This window comes from Cricetulus griseus, chromosome 4 (assembly GCF_003668045.3).
Source record: "Cricetulus griseus strain 17A/GY chromosome 4, alternate assembly CriGri-PICRH-1.0, whole genome shotgun sequence".
NCBI classification, from domain to species: domain Eukaryota; kingdom Metazoa; phylum Chordata; class Mammalia; order Rodentia; family Cricetidae; genus Cricetulus; species Cricetulus griseus.
In genome coordinates, this window is record NC_048597.1 from 51,563,612 (window position 1) to 51,588,202 (window position 24,591).

The 24,591-nt window shown below is 40.5% G+C and overlaps 1 protein-coding gene across 2 annotated transcripts in view; it reads right to left on the reverse strand.

The window, feature by feature from the left end:
• Nucleotides 1-24,591, reverse strand: part of Tmem39a (transmembrane protein 39A) — a 28,386-nt gene extending 3,795 nt beyond the window's left edge. The window contains exons 1-7 of one of the 2 annotated variants that reach the window (XM_027412682.2): nucleotides 24,290-24,591; nucleotides 23,101-23,287; nucleotides 14,583-14,805; nucleotides 11,640-11,723; nucleotides 5,079-5,233; nucleotides 1,418-1,760; nucleotides 459-646 (exon numbers count right to left, since the gene is read on the reverse strand). In XM_027412682.2, the coding sequence (XP_027268483.1) occupies nucleotides 459-646; nucleotides 1,418-1,760; nucleotides 5,079-5,233; nucleotides 11,640-11,723; nucleotides 14,583-14,805; nucleotides 23,101-23,213 (1,106 nt within the window). In that variant the 5' untranslated portion in view covers nucleotides 23,214-23,287; nucleotides 24,290-24,591. The remainder of the gene's footprint in view (nucleotides 1-458; nucleotides 647-1,417; nucleotides 1,761-5,078; nucleotides 5,234-11,639; nucleotides 11,724-14,582; nucleotides 14,806-23,100; nucleotides 23,288-24,289) is intronic. The other variant, XM_027412683.2, reaches the window with a different exon arrangement.

Consider the following 24,591-nt stretch of genomic DNA (forward strand, 5'->3'; position numbering starts at 1 on the left):
AATTACTAGCCCAGATCTGCACTTATGAGAAAAGACAAAAGCAGCAAATTCTAACTATTTAGCTGTGGCAATGGAGATGAGAACACAAACCATTAAGTCTTACAAAATAGCTTAAAATATATGTACATATATTTTACATATTTGTGTACATATATACACACACATATATATCTATCTCCAAATACATTTGGATTTGGGCACAGGGTAAAGACTGAAAGAAAAACCCAGAGTATAACGCACTCGAGTGACTGGGCAGCTGAAATGTGGACCCACTGAGAAGGAGGTGGCGATGGTGGTGGAAATGAGTTAATGCCCTGTAGTCTTTTTTAGTATGATGGCAAGCATACACGTAAACAAAAACCAAATGACGTTTAAAGCTGAGACCGACACACAAAGCATATAAAAATGACCAGTATCATGAAGAGAAGTGTTGCATGGTTACCCTCTAACCTACTCACATGTGCTGTGGAGCATTGCTGTAGAACCCATGTTCCAACTTCTGCCACTTGCCCAGGTGAGCAGCTGATTTATGTAACAAATCACAGTATTTGGATGGTAGCAGTTGCGTGGTGAGCATGACAAAAGCATTGATCCACACCATAATGAGGTGCTCACATGACCAGCGCATGTCGTAATACTGGGTACTCTGGAAGAGATCATAAGAGAAACGATCCATGCACTGGCAGTGAACAGAGGCAGGGAAGGGTGTGTAGACATATGCCCTGCAGACAAATGCCACTCTGAGTCAACATGCACTGGTTGTCCTGCTGTCCGTGAAGAAACTTCAGGAACAGAGTCCTCCACAATCAACCTGACTTTCTGGCTGTGCGAGTTAGGGCTGGGAGGGAGAGCAATTATGTTCTAGGTGCTTCCTTTCTGGAAGAAGTGAGTGCTTCTGAAGGGCCAGGCCAGCTGCAGATGTGCTTCTGAATGGGTGACAGGAGGACACTAGAATGTCCCAAAAGCTTTTGGCCCCGTGTGATATCCAGACCATTTATCTTTTCTATTGAAATAAATTGAGTTTAGATAGAGGTTAGGTAAAAATTCAAGATGACCGTGTTAAACACCAACCAGAGCAGGCTAAATTTCATTGAAATCTTGGTTCTCTTAAGCTGCTATGTAATGATTCTATTGTAGGTTCAATCTTTATTTTTCCCAAAAACTTAAAAAACATTAAAAAAAAAAAAAAAAAAACAAAGAAAGAAACAGGGGAGCTACCACAGGGTGCATCACATATATGGAAATACCTATCCGCCAACCAGGAGCGGTATTAGTGCACTCCAGATGCAGCCGAACTCCACCATCCAGGCTGCCAAAGGGGAGACAGAGAAAAGGGGAATTAAACAAGAAATACCTAGTTTATGTAACTGACACACAAATCCAGGGAGTGTATACAGACAGCAGGATACCTACTTACCTTCACAAAACACAGTGGGAGAAATGCAACGTAGTAGGCACTGAAGAGGGAGTTGAAGAGAACTTCCTTGATTCTGTGGTTGAAATCTGCTTTCAAACATTCTACTTCATTTCGAATGAGATCAGGAGAGAGGGGACAGCTGTGGGTGGGGATGGGCGTGGCATTATTAAACTGTTCTTTTAGAGACTCCAGCAATAAGGAGAGGAAATCTTTGGATTTGGCCAAACTGCCCACATTCGAAGCACCTTCCTCTACTGCCTGGTGCTGAACCACATAGTCTGTGAGAAGAAGATGTGCTCTACTATCTTGGTGGAAACAGCAGAGAGGAACATAAACACCAAACCTGTAACACAAAATGAGTATGAAAATGAGATTAAGCTCACACATCATATACCTATGTCACGGTCTACCTAAGAGAATGTAACCTCAAGGGGTCTGAGGTTTTGTTTTTTGCTTTTTTTTTTTTTTTTTTTTAACAAAAGCAGAATGAATACACTGCAGAACAGTACAACACATAAAAGGCCCAACGACAACATATAAACACCTAGAAACAATCATTTCTATCTAGCACACAGTTTTCCAGAGTGCAAGTTTTCTACATGGTCACTACCAGGGGTCAGGGTCCGAGCTGGGTGTTTCCAGGTTCTTGGACTCTTACTCAAAGAACTGAAATAAAGGCTCAGGCAGACACCCTAGGCCCAGATTAATGTTCGGGACTTTTCTGGGGTTCAGGAGGATGACATTAGCTACTAAGGAGTGTAATGAGGGTGGAGCTCTCTTTTGGTTGACAGATTAGGTCATATAATCATTTTGCTACTGTGCATGTCCCTTCTCATAATGCATCTGATTTTAATTGTGTACTCTAAATTATGTATTTGCATAATATGGTACATAGAAGATTTCCTCCCCCAAAATTCACTTCAGGACAGTTTGACTGACTGCTCATCCACCCTAAACCAGTCCAGGTCAGATCAGTCTTTGCATTCCTTGTTGGGAATATATTTGAAAAGAAACTGATGGGGCTAGAGGGATGGCTCAGAGGTTAAGAGTGCTGACTGTACTTCCAGAGGTCCTGAGTTCAATTCCCAGCAACCACATGGTAGCTCACAGCCATCTATGAGATCTGGTGCCCTCCTCTAGTGTGCAGATATACATGGGAGCAGAATATTGTATACATAATAAATAAATAAATAAATAAATAAATAAATAAAATCTTTAAAAATAAAAAAAAGAAAAGAAACTGTCTAAATCTGAGAGTTGTTAGGAGAGAAGAAACCTACTTGACACACTGTTCAGAGAGGGATGGGGATGGATATGAAGCTGATTGCAAGTGGGGTCCAGGGTTGCTAGATGCACTGTTCAGAGAGGGATATATGCATAGTACATGCAGGTAAAGGATCTGGACTGTCAAGTACCTTATTGGGGCGGAGACAGTATATAACAAAACCAAGTAGAGTCACATAATACTGAATTATTCCATATAATTGCCTGCCTCATTTCCTCCACAGACTTTACCTACCACTCTTCGTGTGTTTAATAGAATTATTTTGGGGTGATGGTATTATTTTCTTGGGTTACTTTCTCTCATTACCAATTTAAACTCTACTAAGCAATTTAAATCTGATTAATTCACTGATGTACTTGGTACCTAAAATAGTTCATGAAACAGAAGTCTCTCAGAAAATATTTGATAAATTAATGAAAAAGAACAATAAATTTCTATACACAATAATACTCAGTTAAAGAACTGAATTTTTTGAGAATTTTGACAACTTCTCTTTCTATTCTAGGGATTAAACTCAGGGTTTAATGCTAATGCTTTATGTTTAACGCCCATGTTAAGCACTAATCTACCCTGGGTTGTATACAGCTCCCAACCATCCATGTGAATATCTTAGACTTATTCTAACTATTGACTCCTTAAGCAGTTTAAGTATCCCCAAGTCTTCATTTGGTAACTGCCATGATATGAACTAGATATTGTAAATAAAACGGTCACTTCACTGATATCGATTCAGATATAAAAAATATCAGTAAAAAAGCATGTCATTTATTTCATTTTAATAACAAAACTAACAAATGACACTTGTTCATCATTTTCTATGGAGGGAAAAGGATGAACTATTTACTAATTGAGAGGATGGCTTATAGTAGCTCCAAGACCTACTGTGAACATGCCCCAGAACATATCCCAGAGGATGGGATAGGATGGGATCAAGAGGCACAAGTATCAGGTAGAAAATGCCTTTTGCGCTTGGGACCATCAAACAAGTACACTGCCAAAAGTCTGAGGCCAACCTTGGCTACATAATGCATTCATTCCAGGCCATAATGCATTCATTTGTTGAGACCCTGTCTCAAACAAAAACAAAAACTAATTTAAAATCTCTGCAGACAAAACTATGATAGCTAAAGTTTCATTAAATTCAATATTGCTGAAACACATTGGGCAGTGGTTGGTGCACCCCTTTAATCCCAGCACTCGGGCAGGAGGATCATTGAGTCTGAGGCCAGCCTGGTCTACAGAGTGAGTGCTAGGACAGTCAGAGCTACACAAAAAATGCTGTCTCAAAAACTAAACCAAAACAAAATAAAACAAATTGCTGAAATGCAAGATGAACATCTAGAAATGACAGTAAGAGGCTAAGTGTAGAATAGAGTGTGATGGCAACTCTAATTCTTCAGCCTTCCTTGTAATCTCACACATCCTATGTGACTGCATGGCTTCATCCTGTGGGTTAGGTGATCAACTCCTATCACATGCTGAGCTCAACAATGTGGCTTGTTTGGGTCAATTACAATGCCAGCCAACATGGTACAATCAGAAAGCTGAAATGAGCTGTACACAGACTCTTTCTCTTTCCCCCACCCCACCCCACCCACCCTCACCCCCACCCCCCCCACCCCCGTTCATTTTGGTTTTCTGGAGACAGGGTTTCTCTGTGGCTTTAGAGGTTGCCCTGGAACCAGGCTGATCTCAAACTCATAGAGATCTACCTGCCTCTGCCTCCCCAGTGCTGGGATTAAAGGCGTGTGCCACCACCGCCCAGTTGTTTCTCCAACTTTTAAATTGATGCTTATATAAAAGGTAGATTATACAATTTTCAAAACATAAAAAGGTAAATATATTTAAACCTATGATCTGTTCAAATTGCATGTTTATTACTATTGCACAGGATATGGAGAATAAATAAAACTTTGGCAGGGGTGGGAGTGGTGGCAAATGAAGCAATGTCTCAGCATGTAGCCCTGGCTGGTCTTAAACTCAAAGAGATTCACCAGTCTTTGCCTTCCAAGTACTGAGAATAAAGCCATAAGCTTCTCTATATACTTAAATGAAAAAGTCTGCTAGCCATCTTGATGATCAAATTCCTCCTAAACTAGAAACTTTTACTAGGCAAACAGCACTAACTAAAACATTCTCCACTGAGAGGATAGTCACATATCTCGGTTTCCCCAGAATGCTATTGGTTTATACCTGTGTCCCCAACTACCCTTGTTTAGAAAACAAATTGTATAGTGCACCTATCTACTAGCTTTCTAATTTTCTAAATTCTTACTTTATATTTGAAGAATCTGATTTTCCCCTCCATTATATCATTTGCATAACTCAGATAACTTCTAAAGATTTGTTAATAAAATGTAAAACTGAAATACTCACGGGTAGCCAAGGAAGAGGAGATTGAGAACTGAATGGCTTCGGAAGAGATTAACCAGGGTCCAACAGAGCACCCATCCACACAGAGTAAGTAGCACCAAGCGGGCCAGTATCAGAGCTGTGTAGTGAATCATAGACGCTGCACCTGCCTTAGTGGCCTGCAAGTGTGGGAGCACCAAAAGAAACATTTTATACATTTATACACTGTCTACTCAACAGCAGTGTGCCCCAGAGTAAGAGCTTGGATTTAATGAAAACTAAACTGCCTCAAGAAAGTAAAACCTTTGCCCCAATCACACCTACCTTCCTAGCAGTTGAAAATTCACTTCTCTAGGCACTGCTATTTCCTTCTTTTCCTGTATAGCCCTCATGCAGACCTCTTATGAATTGGTACAAGTATCACTCATTTACACCTGGCCCAGAACCATTCATCAGAATGTACCAGACTGCTTACTAAACGCATCAATACCAAACTTTCTTGGCCAGAAATATGCAACAAGATTCTGAACCAATGTATTGGTATTTCAACAACCTAAGTGATTTTATGTACAAACAAGTTGGAAAGGTGCTGGGCCAGGTGGTGAGGCCTGTAGTCCCAGCCATGTAGGAGGTGGAGGCAGGAAGGTCACAAGTTGAAAACCTGCCTGAGCTACAGAACAAGTTCAAGGCCAGGCGGGCCAGTTTAGGTGGGGATTCAGGTTCAACACCCAGTGTTGAAGGAACAAAAGACGAAGAGGCACTGACTATCCTCTCCTGATATCCTCCCAGACAACAAGGGCCTCAATGCTTCTCTTTTAGATCTTTACTTCTGCACTTTTTGCGGATGATTATTTAATAAACTACTAAATCTCCACAAAGTAATCACATCTTCTTTGATAGATTACTGTGAATTTCCTTTTAAACTTCTTCTGCACACAAACAATGAATTATCACATTTAATTCTTTTATCACAGTTGCTCAAATATGCCTCTTTAATCCCAAATACTTAAAACTAACTACATGCAGGGCTGGAGAGATGGCTCAGAGGTTAAGAGCACCGACTGCTCTTCCAGAGGTCCTGAGTTCAATTCCCAGCAACCACATGGTGGTTCACAACCATCTGTTATAAGATCTGGTGTCCCCTTTCTGGTGTGCAGATATATACAGAAGCAGAATGTTGTATACATAATAAATAAATAAATAAATCTTAAAAAAAAAACAACTAACTACATGCAATAAGAAAACATCCTTATCAAAAGTTGAAGCTTTAGATACCATGTTTTCTTTTTCTCTAAAATGATGTAGCAAAGACATGAATAAACTGCAGGGAAATCAGCAGGCCCCATTCACCTCTAAACACCAGTCCTTTTGTTTGTTGTTTTCATTTAGAGACAGGGACTCTTACTTTGTACCCTAGGCTGATTTCAAACTCATTACCCTTCTGTCTCAACCTCCTTTGGGATTAAAGGAATGTACCAATTCAAAACAGTAGTCTTGGGACCAGAAAAGGAGTAAAATTGATCTGTAGTCACCAATACACATTGAGAGGATGGTGTTTTGAATCTCTCCTTTATGTCCATGCCTTAGTTTACAGAGCCTAGTACTTAACATATACAATGTATATGTACTACATACTACACTAATGCTCAGGAAAACAATTCCATTGACTGAATACATTGTAGTGGTTGAATAAAATTAAGGGAGAGTTGTATGCTATATATCACATGTCTTCCTCCCAGGTACTTGGGAAGTGGAGGCAGAACTGCTTGAGTCCTGGAGATTGAGGTGAGTCTAAGCAACACAGCAAGACCTCATCTCTAAAAAAGACAGCATTAAATAAACTTTAAAAACTCCTCTTGTCTAGTGGCATAGCAGTCAGAATGTCACAATTCTGTGTGTGTGTGTGTGTGTGTGTGTGTGTGTGTGTGTGTGTGTGTGTGATGTTGATTCAAACATACCTACTATACTTTTAGTTGTATAAAAGTATAACATAGTTACATACAATATTATGTTTGATAAAAACTATTGGAGCTAGATTATATATCATACTTTATCATTATCTTAATGTTACTCCTTAAAAGCTTACTGTAGAACAGTACACAGTATAATGCTAGCAGCATCACCTCTTAACTACATCAAGAAGCCACATGGGATAACTGACAGCCACCATCCAAGTTTGTGCAAATATATACCACACAATGTTCATACAATGAGAAACTCGGGCTGGAGGGATAGCTCAGCCATTAAAGGCTAGGCTCACAACCAAAAATATAAGAGAAACTCTAGCAATGCATTTCTATTACAATTACAATGTCATTGTAATACATGACAGCATTTGTACATAAGCTTAGACACACACATACACTGCAGATACATACAGTATATGAAATGTGAAAAAGCATTAAATGAGTACCATTTTTTCTGCTTAAGCCTCAAACTGTGGGAATGGCTCAAGATATTTTCAGCTATAGCAGAAAAAATGGTTCCATTTCACACCTGAATACACAACCTACATCAATGGACCTCCTGTGTCAAATCCTGGGAAGTTATTTAAGCCACTGGAGTGACTCCACTGCCTCCATTCTCAGTTTAAAATTAAAAATTTAAGAGAAGGCAAGCTGGTAGTGTGGCACATACTTATGTTCCCAACACTGAGGAGCTGAGACAGGAAGATCATGAGTTTAAGGCCAGCCTGAGCTACACAGCAAGACTGTCTCAAAAACTAAATAAAAGACTGCTTCTGTATAGTGGCACTAAAATGGATTTGTATAGCTTGGTAATTCTGCCTTATTCCAGAACCCAAACTCTTAACCACTGTGATGTAAGTTACAAAGCCTATATGTGGTACGGAACCAAGGTGATCAAAACAAAACAGCTCTAGGAAGCTACCCAGTCAAGAAATGCAAGTATTAAACTTAAACTTCAACAACTGAAGTCTGATGAGTGCTACAGGAAAGACCTGAGCTACCAGGAGAACACATGACAAGACACTCAATGGGAAGTACTTAGGGCCTGGTAGAGCAGACCTGTGATCCCACATACTGAGGCAGAAGACTCCAAGGCCAAGGCCTGCCTGGGCTCAAGGTGAGTTCAAGGCCAGCCTGAGCAATTTAGTGAGACCCTGTCTCCAAACAGAAAGTAAACATGGGCTATGGCTATAATGTAGCTTTCTAGGTCTCTTGCTTAGTGTGTGCAGAAGTCCCGTATTCAGTTGCCAGGATCCCCACCCCATGTCATTGTAAAGTGATATTTATATTTAAGCTGAGACCCGAGAAGGAAGCTCTGGCCAGGAAAAGGGTAGAAAAGTATTCCTAACACTTAAGTGACAAATATACAGATAATGCTCTCAAAACACATGAAAACTACATGAACACAACACACACACACACACACACACACACACACACACACACACACACACACACACACACACACCAAACTTTTATGTGCATATAATGATTAGAAGGAATTTGGTTCTTTATAATGGGAATGTAATTTTTAAATTTTCTGCTTTGTGTTTAGTTTTCTCCAATGAAATACCCTATTTTCCTGCTTAGAGAAATAATATTTAAAGAGAGTTGGTTCCAAGTGGTGAAAGTTGAATTTATATTTAGTCTCATGGAGCAAGTAAAGAAGCAGTTTTGGTCTGGAGGTGAATAAACAGAGTCTACCTAGGGAGAGGGGTAGTCCCTCTGACAGTATTCAGCTTTCTGAATTAATTACCTCCAGCCTGTCCTTAAAAATGACTGGTCTTTCTCAGGTAGGGATCCTTTCTGTGGCATAAGAAAACAAAAGAAGGCAAACATATTTTAATGGAAGGCAGAAAAGATGTTTTATGATGAGCTTTATCCATCTAATTTAGATATTTTAGGAGAGAACTATGATACAGCTCTAATTTGTTTAATTTTTGAATAGGTAGTAGCCACAGCACTCAGATATAAAAGATAAACACAGTGTTTGTGGTGAAGTGCTGGTATTGTCCCCAGTCACCAACAGATGCCTGGCATTAGTCTGCATATCCTCCCAGAGACCAATTTTTTCACATCAGCAAACAGACTTTGTTCCTTCTACTCGTCTTGTTTTAAACACTGTCTTAAAGCCAGGAATGATGGTACAAGCTTGTAAACTCAGCACTCAGGACATTGAGACAGACAGACAGTCATGTGTCCAAGGCAAACTTATGTTACATAATTAAATACCAGGCCAGCCAGGGTCACATATTAGAACTTTTTGTCAAACAAACCAAACAACAACAAACCCACTCTCTTTAAAAGCCCCATGCTTCTGTGTTTACTTAACGTCAACACATAAACACCCTATCACCTTTCAATAGCTACACACTGCTCCATTATATAAATGTACTGTAATTTACTCTATACTCCCCTCATGTACAGTAAAGATTTCAATTTTGAATTAAAAATCTGCTTCAATTCAGCATCTTGTTTCACTAAGAAAGGCAGGAAACAGCACATACTCCTAACATGGGGCAGAAGCTGCTTGATTATTATTACATCATCAATAAAAGCAGTAAGTGCTTCAGGTTTTAGTCTCTGCAGAAACAGGTAGAAATCCCAGTTACTAAAGCTTCAGACAAAGACAGGACAAAACCAGTTAACACGTGTAGTAATTCGTGTAGCCTAGACTGACCTCAAACTCACTACGTACCCAGGATAGTCTTCTTCCTGATCTTTGCCTCTGCCTCCTGAGTACTGACTGGCATTACAGGCATGCACTATCACACCTAACTAACAACTACAATTTCTAAGTAACTGAAGAAATAAAACAAAACGAAACTACTTAGTTAAAAACAAAAGAACAAAGGAATTGCTCTAAATAAAGTTGTTTCTAGGAAAATTCAAACTAAGCATCCAGTAAGAAAAAAAATAAAATAAAATAAGGGGGGGGGTGCAGGGCATCTAGGCTAGGCCTGTAATCTTAGCTGTTTGGGAGACTGAAGCAGGACAGAAAGTTCAAGGTTTGTCTGGTCAACAGAGTGAGTTCAAGGCCAGTTTAGGCAATTTAATAAGACTCTATCTCAAAATAAGTAAAAAGAGGGCTTAGGAATATAGCTCAGTGTACAGCACCTCCCTAGTATGCATGAAGCCATGGTTCTACCCAGCACTAAAATAAAGTTTCCTTTTTGAGTATGTAACCAAGGCTGGCCCTGAACTCACTACATAGCAAGGCTAGTCTTAAACTGCCGATCATACAGCCTTGTGTTGGTACTTCAGACATGTGCCAGCACATCAAGCTCAGCATCTACTTTGATCATCTGAAACAAACTTGGTGAAAGGCTTCCCACTGTGGAAAAAAAGCAATCTTACTACCAAAGCTTTGCAGTTAAGTTCAACTACTGTGTTCACAAAAATCCAGTCCCTGAGTTAGAGCCCACACATATAGACTTTTAAGTCTGCTCTAGAGGAAAATGCTAGGGTTGGAGAGATGGCTTGCAGCTCTTCCAAAGGGCCAGAGTTTGGTCCCCAGCACCTACATCAGGTGGCTCACAATCACCTAAAACTCCAGCTCCAAGAGATCTGACCCCTCCTCTGCCCTCCATGGGCACCAGCATGTATGTGACATACACTCACACAAACGCATACACATACACATTAAAAAAATCTTATAGAAGAGAAAAAGTTGAGTTTCAGTTACCTATAGCAAATCCATTTAAAATTTCAAACTGAAATATAATTTTCCAAGATTTAAAATCACTAATCACTTTGGCTAAGTTACCATTTTTGTCTGGGCCATCATTTTCATGCTAAATATAGCAGAATTTATGAAAGCACATTTTCCTCCCTCATCAAGTTCACACATATATGAGAAATGATACCAACGACTAACTTTGCCAATAACATTACGCTTTTAAAGGATCATTATGTCCCAGTTCTTACCTCCTCTGTCCACTAAAGCTTAGGTTCTAATTTTCAGATTAAATCACACCCAAAATTTAACACTGTCTTTCCAAAACTATAAGTTCTAATAAACTCAAATTGTTTCTTGTTAGGAAATTTCACAAGTGGTATACAAACCATATGTGAAAGTAATTCATTACCTGTTTTAAACTAGAACTTTAAAATTAAAGTTGCAGGGCTGGAGAGATGGCTCAGTGGTTAGGAAGTGGTTAAGAGCACTGATTGCTCTTCCAGAGGACCTGGGTTCAATTCCCAGCACCCACCTGGTGGCTCACAACCATCTGTAACTCCAGCCCCAGAGAATCCAACAGCCTCACGAAGGCATGAGTGCAGACAAAACATCAATGCACATAAAATAAAATTAAATAATTAAGTAAAGTCTTTTAGAAAAACTAAAGATTGCATTTTAAAAAATCTGTAAGCTAAAGTAAGCTCAGATCCTACAATCCTACAAATTAGATTTCAAATAATTCTCTTGAAATACTTCACATTTGGGTTTTTAACACTGTAGGAAAACTTCTTTCTTAAGAACTGGAACAACTCACACAGAGGCAATTAATTTATAACTGTATTAAAATTGTACTTGGTCATTTCACATTTTGAGTCTGATCCCATTCTAGTAGCAAAGCCCAGCCACAGGTGATAGAAGATAGTGAATGAGCCAATATACCTCTGAAATGAGGGCCCATACAAGCCTCCTCGCAAGCATCACTGTGATGAATGCTGCCAGGTGATAATCAATGAGATGAAAATTCTATAAGAGAAACAAAAAGTGCGTCAGGAAGAGGCACCGTGTGTCCCCAGCTCACTGCTACACAGTGGCAGCAGAACCCCACCCCTCTGTAGGTCTTCTGAGACCACTGCAGAACACAGGGGTCCAGATGACCCCAAGACTGCCAACTTGCACTTCTCTTTTCATGACAAACATCCACATCTTTCCAAACATTAAATAACTATCTAAAATGCATTCCCCTCTGCTTTTGAAACTGCTTTATTGAAAAGAAAGAAGTTGGGCACAGTGATGACACATGCCTGGTCCAGATAGCAAGACACTATCCCAAGAAAAGAAAGAAAAAAAGACAACATGGAGTTAACAAGTAATAACCTGCAGAATTATAAGAACAACAAATCTAAATGCCACATTTACAGTGTCTCCAATTACACAGATCAGCTGGGACTCAGAGTTTTCAGGAGTTACTATTGTTCATCCCTTTACCACGAGTATCTACTGCTTAGCCCTCTACTATTCGGTATATCTGCTCTGCTCATTTAAGTGTGTCTAACTTGATTTAGAAATGTGCCTTGCTGCTCATCTCTTCTATAAACAGTCCTTACCCAGTTTCTTCTAAGTCTGTATATAGTACTGTGACAAGGAGAATGAAAGCTTTGGGAATAGTATGCTAGGAACCAAAATGGGATATATTTTAATTCTCATGGTCAAAAGATCTTCAAGTTTCAACAAAGTTTCAACATTAGATACATAAATATGTATCTAATACTCAAAAGTATAGCAGGTACCCTTCCTGACACCAAGGACACTGTGCTGAGGAAGACAAATATTTTGTAGTCCTCAATACATACAAATTAACAGAACAGAGGCCTTTTGTTTACATAATGTGTATGTCAAGTCTTCTGACTAGAATCACAGACATTTTACATAAACCCTTACAGAAAACTCTGATTCATGATTATCACTGCCCTTCTAAATTATAACAGAAGAGACAAAAAAAAAAAAAAAACCCTACAGTTTGCCTTTTAAAAAAAAGTTATAATTTTTAATTATGTGAATGTTTGTCTGTGTGTGGGTATGTGCACATGCGTGTAGGTGCCCATGGAGGACAGACGAAGGTGCCCTCTATACCTGAACTTACAGGTTGCTGTGAGTCAAAGAGGTCATATGTGGGAACATAATGTAACTTGGGTCCTCTGGAAGAAGAGGAAACATTCTTAACTGCTAAGCCATCTCTCTAGTCCATAATATGCTTTTATGTACTCAGCACACAGAGCTAGTTTTTGTGACAGAATACAATTTTTTGTTGTTGTTGTTGTTTGTTTTTCAACACAGGGTTTCTCTGTGGCTTTGGAGGCTGTCCTGGAACTAGCTCTTACAGACCAGGCTGGTCTCAAACTCAGAGATCCACCTGCCTCTGCCTCCCGAGTGCTGGGATTAAAGGTGTGCGCCACCCTCAAATTGATATGACATTCTTTGAAGGTCCCCCATGGAAGGCCTCACCCTCCCTGGGGAGCAGAAAGGGGATGGGATAGGGGATCAGGATCGGTGGGGGGCAGGCAAGTGGGGAGGGAGAGGGAACTGGGATTGACATGTAGAACAAGACTGTTTCTAATTTAAGTAAATTTTGAAAGAAAGAAAGAAAGAAAGAAAGAAAGAAAGAAAGAAAGAAAGAAAGAAAGAAACCAACCAACCCTAGGTTCTAGCTCCAGTACCTCAGAACCTGGGCACCTGTAATCCCAGCTTTCAGGAAATAGGGGGAGGAGGATTGACATGTCATCCTTATTATACAGTGAGTTAAGGCCAGCATGGAATTCATGAGGACCTGCCTCAAAAACAATCTCTTTTATATTTTCCTATGTACAACTCCATTTCTGGACCACAAAGGTGAACTACATCTACCTTGAAGGTCACACATTAAAAGATGATAGTTTCCACCAAGTAGATCCCTTGATTAATAGTCCGAGGAAGAACTGCCTCAGACTGTTATATGTTAAAAATATTATATAATTATATGAATTCAGCTTTTATAAAGGTAAAGTTGGTGCTGGAGCTATAGCTTAGTGACCAAGTATGTATCCAGCATGCATAAAACCTGGGTTTGATTTCCAGTACCTCCAAAAAGACAAAGTTGCTGGAATATAATCATAGTAACATATGGTAATGCATTTAACATGATGTAGAGAAAGCCAAACACCAAACACTTTCTGATGTTATTAAACATTTGCATTTTAATTTCTAATTTCATTTCCTCTGGCAATATCTATATTTTAACAATTTCAGGAAGTTTTATTTCTGAAAAAAATCTGAGGTTTGGTAGCAAGATACTTTTTTTTTAATTTTTTATTTATTTGCATTGCTCTTTCGCCTGCATGTGTGTTTATATGAGTATGTTGGACCCACCGGAACTGGAGTTATAGACAACTGTGAGCTGCCATGTGGCTGCTGGGAATTGAACCCTGGTCCTCTGAAAGAGCAGCCAGTGCTCTTAACCACTGAGCCATCTCTCCAGTCATTAAGATACTTTTTTTTTTTAAGTTTTATTTTATTCTGTATACAGTGTTCTGCCAGAAGAGGGCACCAAATCTCATTACAGATGGTTTTAAGCTACCATGTGGTTGCTGGGAATTGAATGTAGGACTTCTAGAAAAGCAGCTAGTGCTCTTACTCACTAAGCCATCTTGCCAGCCCCACAATCTACTTTATTGGAAGACTTATTTCTAGACAGGCGGTAGCATTCTGGAGGCAGAAAGAGAAGAATTAACAGTCCAAGGTCATCCTTCGCCACATACTCAGTTCAAGACCGGCCTGGGCTATATGAGACACTGTCTCCTCTGCGTTCTTGCCTGCTGACAATGAACGTTAAGGCTTCTGAAGACTTACCAATGAAGTACAAGACGCAGGATGATTGTATGGATACCACCACACGGTCTTATAGATGTTGATGTACTGAATGAACAGAACAATCAGCAGGTAGATAAAGAACAGAAATTCAAAGAACAGGCTCCCATCGACTGGTAAGTCAGGAATTTGGCAATGACGAACAGGACCTGGGGTGATTAAGGCTGTGATAGGTGGGACTGGAAGGCCAATAGCACTACCATTCCTGAAAAAGAAATTATAGTTAACTCAAATGGTGACAGTCTTCAGTGTCACACCACCTAAAAAGCCCTATTGCTTCCTCCACCCACCTCTTAACTGCTGGTTCCCCGATTTCCTTTTCTTCCCCACCCATTATATCTGTGATCTAAAATGTAGCCATGTTTTCTATTATCTCCTGGGTATGGAAGACTAAAATTTATCCATAGAGCTCACCTTGAGTTTAGTCTCATTACCCAGTTTCCTATTGAACATCTGTGCCACCCATCCCATAGTCCTGACACTAGTCCATGGCTTATTCTGCTGGCCACCCAAATAAAAAAACTAAGCTAAGACTTCTTATGTGCCTCTCCATATCCAATCACTCGCAAACTGGATTCTACTGTATAAAATTATCTTTAATCTCACTTTCCCCTCTCAATGCACTATCTCGGACCAACCATTTACCAACTTTCATCTAAATTACTGCAACAAACCCCAAGTCTACCTTCATCAAGCCTTCTAACCTGCCTTCAAGGTGAAACTCTAAAATTACTCTCTTACCTGAACCTTTAAAATAGTTCTCCATTACCAATGAAATAACAGCCAAACTTTTTAAGTAAGTCATATGTGGTCCTGTCCTTAACAAAGTGACCTTACCACAAGTCCCTTCTCTACCTGTGACACATATGATGTCCATGGTATGTGCAATCTGGAACACACACCATTATTCCTTTTGTGCACTTTGCTCCCTTTAAATGTACTACCCCTCACCATAATCATAATCACCTTCCTTAAAATTTTTCTAGATATTTCTTATTCATTCTTCAGGATTTTTAAGGGATTTGGGAGTGGCAGGGGCTACATCAGTGGTAAAGTATTAGCTTACGACAATCAATTACCTGGGTTAGATCTGTAGAATCACAAACCGAAAAAAAAAAAAAAAAAAGGAAAGAAAGAAAGCTAGCTAGCTGGGAGGATGGCTCCGTGGGTAGAGGAGCCAAACTCCTGCAAGTTGTCCTCTGACCCACACATATTATGGCACATGTATGCTCTCCCTACATACACAAAAGGAAAGCATGTGGGTTGCTTGCAGGATGTTTCAAACATATCCTCTGTGAAGTTTTCTTTAACTCAAAACTGATACAACTCTCTTCATCAAATTTAAATTATGCCTTTATTCTTGTATTTTTTAATTCTTTCACATAATTTGTGCATATAGATTCATGTCTTAGCTACTAAATTATAATCCTGACAACCGAATACTTTCTTTAATTCACTGTTGATATGTACATTTAAGAAGACAGCAGGCCAGTAAAGTCATGAAAGAGAAAAAAATCTCTTAAAACACAAAAGTTAGAACTGTTAGTTCCTATCTCCTTGTTCTTCCACCCATGCCTGCTTACAGGTCAGGAAGAGCTCAGTTATCCCACCCATGTGAGAAAATAGGGATAGAAAATGAAGTTTCCTAAAAAAGTTACAGAGATCTAAAGGTTGACTCTTATTTACACAACAAGGAAAAACAGGCTTGGTTTTAATACCAAGAGAAGGAACAATATTAGTGTTACCACTCTAAAATTTCCAAATATAGAACTCTAGCTGGTATGTGGCATTTACAGTACTTTAAGGGACTCCTGGGAACATGAACTTTGCTCCTTCTGAAGAACATTATGACTTGAATGCAAAGGGTTAACACCACAGTTACTACCTCACATCAGTTAACCATAATGTTGAAATTAAAAATGCTACAAAGCTAAGAGCCTCTACTATAAACAAATAAAAAATTCTTGTTCCCCTTCAGTCAGAATAGAGGGTGAAAGCATATGCAACCCACATGCTATTTAAAAGTTTAAAAAGGTCATAAACATTTCTCCAAGGAAAATGGATTGAGATACTTGTTCCACTAAACAAGCAGTGAATGCTTGTTTCAAAAGAGCATTTCAAAAACATTTACTAAGTACTGACAAAGAAGATCCTCACTTGTGATAGTCTCTGCAGCTTTAGCTTTTAAACTTCAAGCCAAAGACAAGAGATAAGGTCAGATAAAGCAATACAGAGCAGGAGAAGGAAAAAGGAAAGCAGTCCTGTAGAAGCTGTCAGATCAAGTCATCTTCTAATCTATAAAGTTGAAAGCTTAAAGAGAGATATATCAAAAGGTCTTATAAACCAAAATTATTTAAATAGCTGTATAATGCATAGACACATCAAAATACTATATTATACTCCATATATATAATTATGCACTAATCAAAAATAAAAATCTAAGAAGTTTAAAAATAAATACACTTGGTCAATAAACATCAGAAAATTAATTACAGAAGTAATATTAAGGAAAAATAAAAATACTACTCCTGGTGTGAGGGTACAGCTCAGTGGTAGAGTACCTGCCTAACATGTGGAAGGCCCTGTTTTAGTTGCTGCTGTTTTTAAGTCTTGATTCCTCCTGTTTCCATCTCTGGAATTCTAGAAATTACAACCCTGTCTGCCACCACTCAGGTTCAACAGTTGCTGGAGATTGAACTCAGGGCTCTAGCATGCTAGGCCTGCACTCTACCTACTGAGCTGTATTTCCTAGCCAAATTTAAGAATTTTATTCAGGATGCATTTAATTCCAATAACAGCATTTTGTTACAACATATGCAAGGTGTTGTAATTTTAAAAAGTACCCCGAAAGATGCCACGTGACAGAGACTGGGTGGAGGGTTTTTTTATTGGAGGAAAGAGAATAGGAAAAGGGGGGAAAAGGAAAGGGGAGACCTGCCTCTGGGGACAGGAGCAGAGAAGAGACAGAGAGAGGGGGAGGGAGGGGAAACAGAGAGACAAGAAGAGAAGTAGAGAGACAAAAAGATTGGAGGTGGGCAAGCCCACCTTTTAAAAGGGAATGTAGTGAATGTGCACAGGTGGTGCTCTTAGTGGCTGCAGCTGAGGGCGTATCCTGTCAGAACCCCAAGGACAGGCCGGTACAGATATCTGAATACTAACAAGGTACTGTCTACCAAAAAAAGCTCTTTAGAAACTCAAAACCTAGGTTTTTCTTTCTTCCTTTTTTTTTTTTTTTTTTTTTTTTTTTTTTTTTTTTTTAAATGGGTCTCACTGTGTGTGGCCCCAGGCTGGCCTAGAAATCCTTGTGTAGACCATGTTAGCTTTGAACTCACTGAGTTCTACTTCACTCTGCCTCCTAAGTGCCAGGATTTCAGGCATTCACCACTGCACTGGGCAATGCCCAAGATCTTCTTTGAAGACTAGCCACAAGAGCGCTCCCCTAACAGGGAAAACTAGAGTTCGGCTAACTTAACTGGTGATACACCTATGGGCCTCTGTTAAGGGCTTTCCAGAGGTTTACTAAGGGAAAGCTTATCACGAATGTGGGTGCCACCATCTCATAGCCTGAGATGAAATGGAGAAGAGGAAGCGTGAACAGTAGCATAGCTCTCATGTCTCCCCAAAAATGGAGTCCCGGCTGCAAGTCCCACACCATAATCTCTGACACAACTGAGGGACCCACACCCTCTTAAACCATGGACCACAAGAAACCCTTCCTTCCATAAGCTGCCTTTATCAGACTTTGACACTACAGTAAGAAAAGTAACATATACAGCTGTCTTCAAAGACCTGCTTAGGAGGACTACATCTAGTAATGTGATTGGCAAACATCTCTCTCTAGTGAATAGAAATAAAACAACTTCCCCTAGATAGTAATAGTTCACTGTGCCTAAACTGTATGTGCAATGTTTACACTGAACTCTTACAATATATATTCTTGCATATAGTTTATGCCTAAGAAAGATATAGCAGCAGGGCGTTGGTGGCACATGCCTTTCATCCCAGCACTCAGGAGGCAGAAGCAGGTGGATCTCTGTGAGTCTGAGGCCAGTCTGGTCTACAGAGCGAGTTCCAGGACAGGCTCCAAAGCAATACAGAGAAACCCTGTCTCGAAAAACCAAAAATAAAAAAAAAAAAAAGAAAGAAAGATATACCAGGCAAGAGATTGGTCTTTATGGGGCCAGCAAGCAGCAGAATTTAGGTAAAGAAATGAGTATGTGTGGCACACACTTATAATCCTAGAAGTTGGGAGACACAGGCGGGAGGAATCTCTGCAAGGGTTAACTTCTTTTTCCAAACTAATGTCTTGAGGTAAATGTATCACAAAATATTAATCATAGTCATAACGATTTTAAGATAATCTAAATGCCTCTTTCATTTTAATGATTGAAAAACACATTCTTCCATCCCCTCATCTAAAATTGCAAAAAATTACATATATTAAAAGAGGAAGAAAGATGGAGAATGGTAGATTAAAGCAAACATGACTGAAACCTTGAAAGCCAATAAGAGCTACAAGAAAGACTAGGAAAATACAGAGAAACTCTCTTCTGACCAGGCTGTCCTTGAACTCAGAGGTCTGCTTCTGCCTCCCTAGTGTTGGGATTAAAGGCATATAAAACCACCACCCAGCAATTGTTAACATTTTCAAATGTTACTCTTTCCCTCCCACTACACTGCTTACAGAATCCAAGCATAAACAAAACTATCTAGGAATGAAGCTTCAGCTCCAGTCACTTGTTCATTAGAGATAAGGTCTGAATATGTAGCCAAGGCTGGCCTTGTGCTCTAGATCCTTCCACCCCAGCTTCCATGTACTGGGAACACTGGTGTACACCACCAAAGCTGAGCTTCAGCTCTTTTTAAATAGCAGACTGCTTCTTTTCCTTATCCTTAAAGATATTTTCATCATTCCAATAATTAAAAGATTAAAAGTTAGTCTAAGGGGCTGTAGAGATGGCTCAGCAGTTAAGAGCACTGACTGTTCTTCCAGAGCACCGGGGTTCAATCCCCAGCACTCACATGGCAGCTCATAACTGTCTCTAACTTCAGCTCCAGGGGATCTGACATCCTCACCCAAACATATATACAGACAAAACACATCAATGCATATAAAATAAAAATAAATTAATTTTTTAAAAAGTTAGTCTAGCTGAAAGGTAATCTGGCCCACCTTCCAAGATTTCCTGATGACTTTTCCTTCTAAGCTACCTAGAGCAAGCAGATCAGGAAGAAGCAGGGGGGGCAGCTGTGAGAACACAATATGCTAGAGGAGTCCACGAAGCCAAGTAGGAAGAATAAACAGGGCTGACTCTGCTGACCTGAGCGGCTAAATGGGTATCCCATCCACCCTCACAGCTCCAGGCTGTACTCTTGGTCAAAGAGAATGACCTTTCCTGTGCCGGGCGTTGGTGGCACATGCCTTTAATACCAGCACTCGGGAGGCAGAGGCAGGAGGATCTCTGTGAGTTCCAGACCAACCTGGTCTACAGAGTGAGTGCCAGGACAGTCTCCAAAGCAATACAGAGAAACCCTGTCTGGGGGGAGGGGGGGGAGACCTTTCATGAATGAACAAGGACCAGTGGTAGGTCAGGAGTATAGGAGTAGCTATGCTTCTTTGCTAGACACACCAAACAAACTTTCAAATATATCAGAAGAGCCTGAAAGACAGGAGTGGCACTGACTCTGGAAACTCTGGAAACCAAAAGCAAAGCAAGGAACAACTCTCTTCGGGGAGGAAACAAAAATATTGAGGAAAAAATTATCTTGACTAAATGCACAACTAGGTAAAAGTATCTCTGCACTGCTACATGGTCAAGCTCCCGAAAACACCAGTGGCCCTGGCTAAGATCAGCCAAAATAACTCATCCTGGGCTGGGTATGTAACACAGTAGTAAAGCACATGCTTAGCACGCTTTTATTTGTGTGTGTATTTTAATAACTGGGTTACTCCACACACGGTGATGATGCTCCCACTAAGCATCATTCACTATCTAACAAAACTCCAGTATCAAGCATGGGAAACCCTCCTTTGAGTTGTTGGTCAGAGGACTATAAGAGTCTTCCCCCAAAAAAATGAACAATTGCTGCTGCCCTCCAGAACTTGAAGGTAAGACTTTCTTGTTGATGACACCATACACTTCAGATACAGAACTTAGAGAAATCGAGCTGTTTTTCGAGAAAAAACAGGCCTGGAAACCTCCTTCCTGAGGTCTAGTTCTCACAGTAAGTGAAGGTGCTATGCAAGCAAGCTGCCAATGGAGAGAAGCAATCTTACCCAGCTGTAAAGTACATGAACCACAACAATGAGTGAGCCAGTAAGATACCCACAATGGTACAATAGTACCCCTTTTATATTGGGGATAGCTAGTAACTGTCTAACTGAACTTAAAGCCCAGTCAGTAAGAGGGAATTCATTCCTGTACTATAAATATAATCAAGTATCCATGGCTAGAGAGGTGACAGACCTGAGAAGAGAACCTATTACTGCCAGGCACCTAAACCAGTAGTTTCTTCTTCTTCTTCTTCTTCTTCTTCTTCTTCTTCTTCTTCTTCTTCTTCTTCTTCTTCTTCTTCTTCTTCTAGATTTTATTTATATATTTATTATGCATACAACATTCTGCTTCCATGTATATCTGCACACCAGAAGAGGGCACCAGATCTCATAATGGATGGTTTTTGAGCCACCATGTGGTTGCTGGGAATTGAACTCAGGACCTCTGGAAGAGCGACCAGTGCTCTTAACCTCTGAGCCATCTCTCCAGCCCCCAAACCAGTATTTTCTAATCATATTCTAAACACTTATCTTTACTCCCACAGATAAGTGTGGCTCTCATCCCTCATCAAAGAAGCTTCTTTTTGCAGCAGATGGAGACTGGTAGAGAGACCCACGATTGGTCCAATGCACTTAGACTGGGAAGTGCCCCACTCCATCTGCAACACAACCCCTACACCTAGGGTTGGGAAAAAAGTCAGAAGAGCAGGCACAAAGAATCTATAGAATACCTGTTGGCAGACAGTGTCCCCTAGGCATGACAGGAAAAACACACCTATGAAATCAACAGTTATGGCTGCCAGAACAAGACCAGCATAATGTGAACAGAAGCTGGCAAGCCAACATGGACAGAAGAAATACCACATAGTCCCAACCACAGATGAAGAGCAACAGGTGATCAATGACTGCTGAGAAAGGGAGACTTAGTTGCCTCCAGGGATGAACTCCTGTCTGGGATCAGAGGTCAGCTCTGTACACATGTGTACACAAGCAACACTAAATGGACTTAGTAGGTTATATATACATACACTTATATATATATCAATAATAATTAAAGAGACCATGAACTGGGAAGGACTCAGGAATCAGGGGTGGGAGTGATGTAGCTACAGTGGTCAGGCACAAAGTTCTTAAAAAAAAAAAACAAAACAAACTGGCCAGATGTTGGTGGCACACCCCTTTAATCCCAGCACTCGGGAGGCAGAGGTAGGCCTCTGTGAGTTTGAGACCAGTCTGGTCTACAAGAGCTAGTTCTAGGACAGCCTCCAAAGCCACAGAGAAAACCCTGTCTCAAAAAAAAAGGCAAAAACAAAAACAAAAACAAAACCACTGGGCATGATGGTATATACCCTTGTAATCCCAGCATTGAGAAGAAAGGTAGATCCCTGGAGCTCAACAGCAAGCCAAACTAGCCGACCTGGTGACTTCTAGCCACTAAGAGCCCTTGTCTCAAAAATAAAACACCCGAGCTCACACACACCCCAAACTCAAAATCTACAACCCTATATTACCATGGCACAATTCTTAACATTTTTATGCTATAGTTGACAGTTATTATTAATATCAAACAAGTTTTTGCCTGGATAACTTTTAATAATAAAATGGAGGGGACAAAGGAAAGGAAAGGGCTTATGAATGCCCCACCCCCACTAAGGAGCTATGAACCTGTGATGGCTTAAGGGTGTGGCAACCTTGTCCCCTGGTAGGCAACCACATTTCAGTGGATGGCCCCACACCAGAAGTATATGAACAACACCAAGTGGACTCAACTGTTTATTTTTTAAGGGGGGGTGGGGGCTCCAGAGACGGCACTCAGATTTGATCCCCAGAATACATATGGTGGCTCGGAACCATCTGAGTTCCATCCAGTTCTAGGGGATCCAACAAGTCATTTTGGCATCCATAGGCACCAGGCATGCAAGTGGTGCACAGACAAACATCCAGGCAAAACACTCATACACATAAAAAATTTTTAATATTTTTAGGTGAGAAATAAAAGAAAAAAAATACCCTTCCACTTTGTGGTTCCCTGTGCAATATCATTCTACCTGCAAAGTACTCCTGAAACACTAAACTTTCAGTCTTCAAAGGTAGAGTTTCTACTTCAGTGACAAGAGGCCAGTTTAATAAGCAGCTATTTGACCAGAATTACATTTACACTAGTCTTACCGATAACACATCACACATCATGCAAATTATTTTTGCACAGACTTATTTTGTCTTTACCTGTTTCTCAAGCCTGTTCCATTGCCACAGCCGCCACCAACCAAAGTCTGCATAGAAGGTAAAGCTGAACGGCTTAGCTGCTGCCGACTAGGACCCCTCCTTCTACTGGGCATGTCCAGGAACCAGTCAGTTTCCAGTGCCACCTGCAGTTGCAACCCGGGCTAATGGTTGTCAACTTATTTCAACTCTGAATAATAAAAAAGAAAAAATTTAAATACCAGCTAATTGTTTTAAAGAAGTCAGCGTAATAAGCAAGCATTAAAACTAAGTGAGCAGATCTTGAAAAAACAAACAGATTGAATTTTCAAACAAATGCTCCCATTTGTGTATACAGCTTGGACCTTGAGGTAAGGTCAGAGGCTTAAAACCGGATCTACACTTTGTTCAGGGTTAGGCAACTCACAACTTGTGTCTTTAGTTGCTGACTTCTTATTATATAAAACACTCTACAGTCAGGTGGAAGTTTACATGAAACACCACAAATTATTTCCAATTTGATATTTCACATTAAAGTCACTTGAAATACAGGAAGCTTCATCACTGTCCAAATAACAGGTTGTTATCCAAGGATCTGGCTGAGATAAGATATATCACATATAATCTGACATTGACCACGTCATTTAACCCGATTGTTTCTTCAGTTCATCCAAAATGGTTGCCTATTTCAGAAAAGCTACTGTAAAACCACTTTAAAAAATTAATGAAATTGCAAGATTAAAAGGCGACAAAGGTCTTTACTGGGAGAAAAAGGATTGTTTTCCTCAATTTAGGCAATATGGTTCTGCCAATATATACCAAATTTTTCCTAAAAAGTTAAAATACTCCAAAAACTACACGTTGGGCAGTGGGGGGGGGGGCGTTTTCGAAAGGTTACTACTGTAGAGGGATCCGACTTTCCCTATTCCAGATCCTCTGGCTGCAGACTAACAACAAACGCCAGGTGGGACAAAGAATCCAAACTGTTAGAGGCAAGGACAACTGATCCTTGCTCAATTAAAGAGAAAAGTAAGGTGAGGGGCAAAAGGCTGAGACACAAGAGCGTGGGGTGGGTTAAGGTGGACGGCGAGAAACCGCAAACTTGAATAGACCAGCCCCCAGAAGGAATCACCAAGTGGTTCCAGCCCGGCGACCGAAAGGGCCGAAGCACGCCGGGGACAGCAGAATGGCAAAGCAGGCAAGTAAAACTCACGCATGGAAGAGGCCGGCCACGGACTGGATCGCTGGGAGGAGGCGGTGGCTTCACAGACCCGACCCCACGCACTCGAACGCCCTCCCTTCTTTGAAGCGCTCCAAAACAGCTGCCGGGACGCAGGCAGGACCCCACCGAAGAGTCGAAAAATCGTGTCGGGTCACTAGGTTACCAGACCCAGACCGGGAGTCCGTGCCAGAGCCAGAGCTAAAGCCAGAGGCAGAGCCCGACCCCATCACCACTCATCCTCAGCCTCCATCGCCCAGGAGCTGAGGAGACGTGGCAGCGCACAGCGATGACGT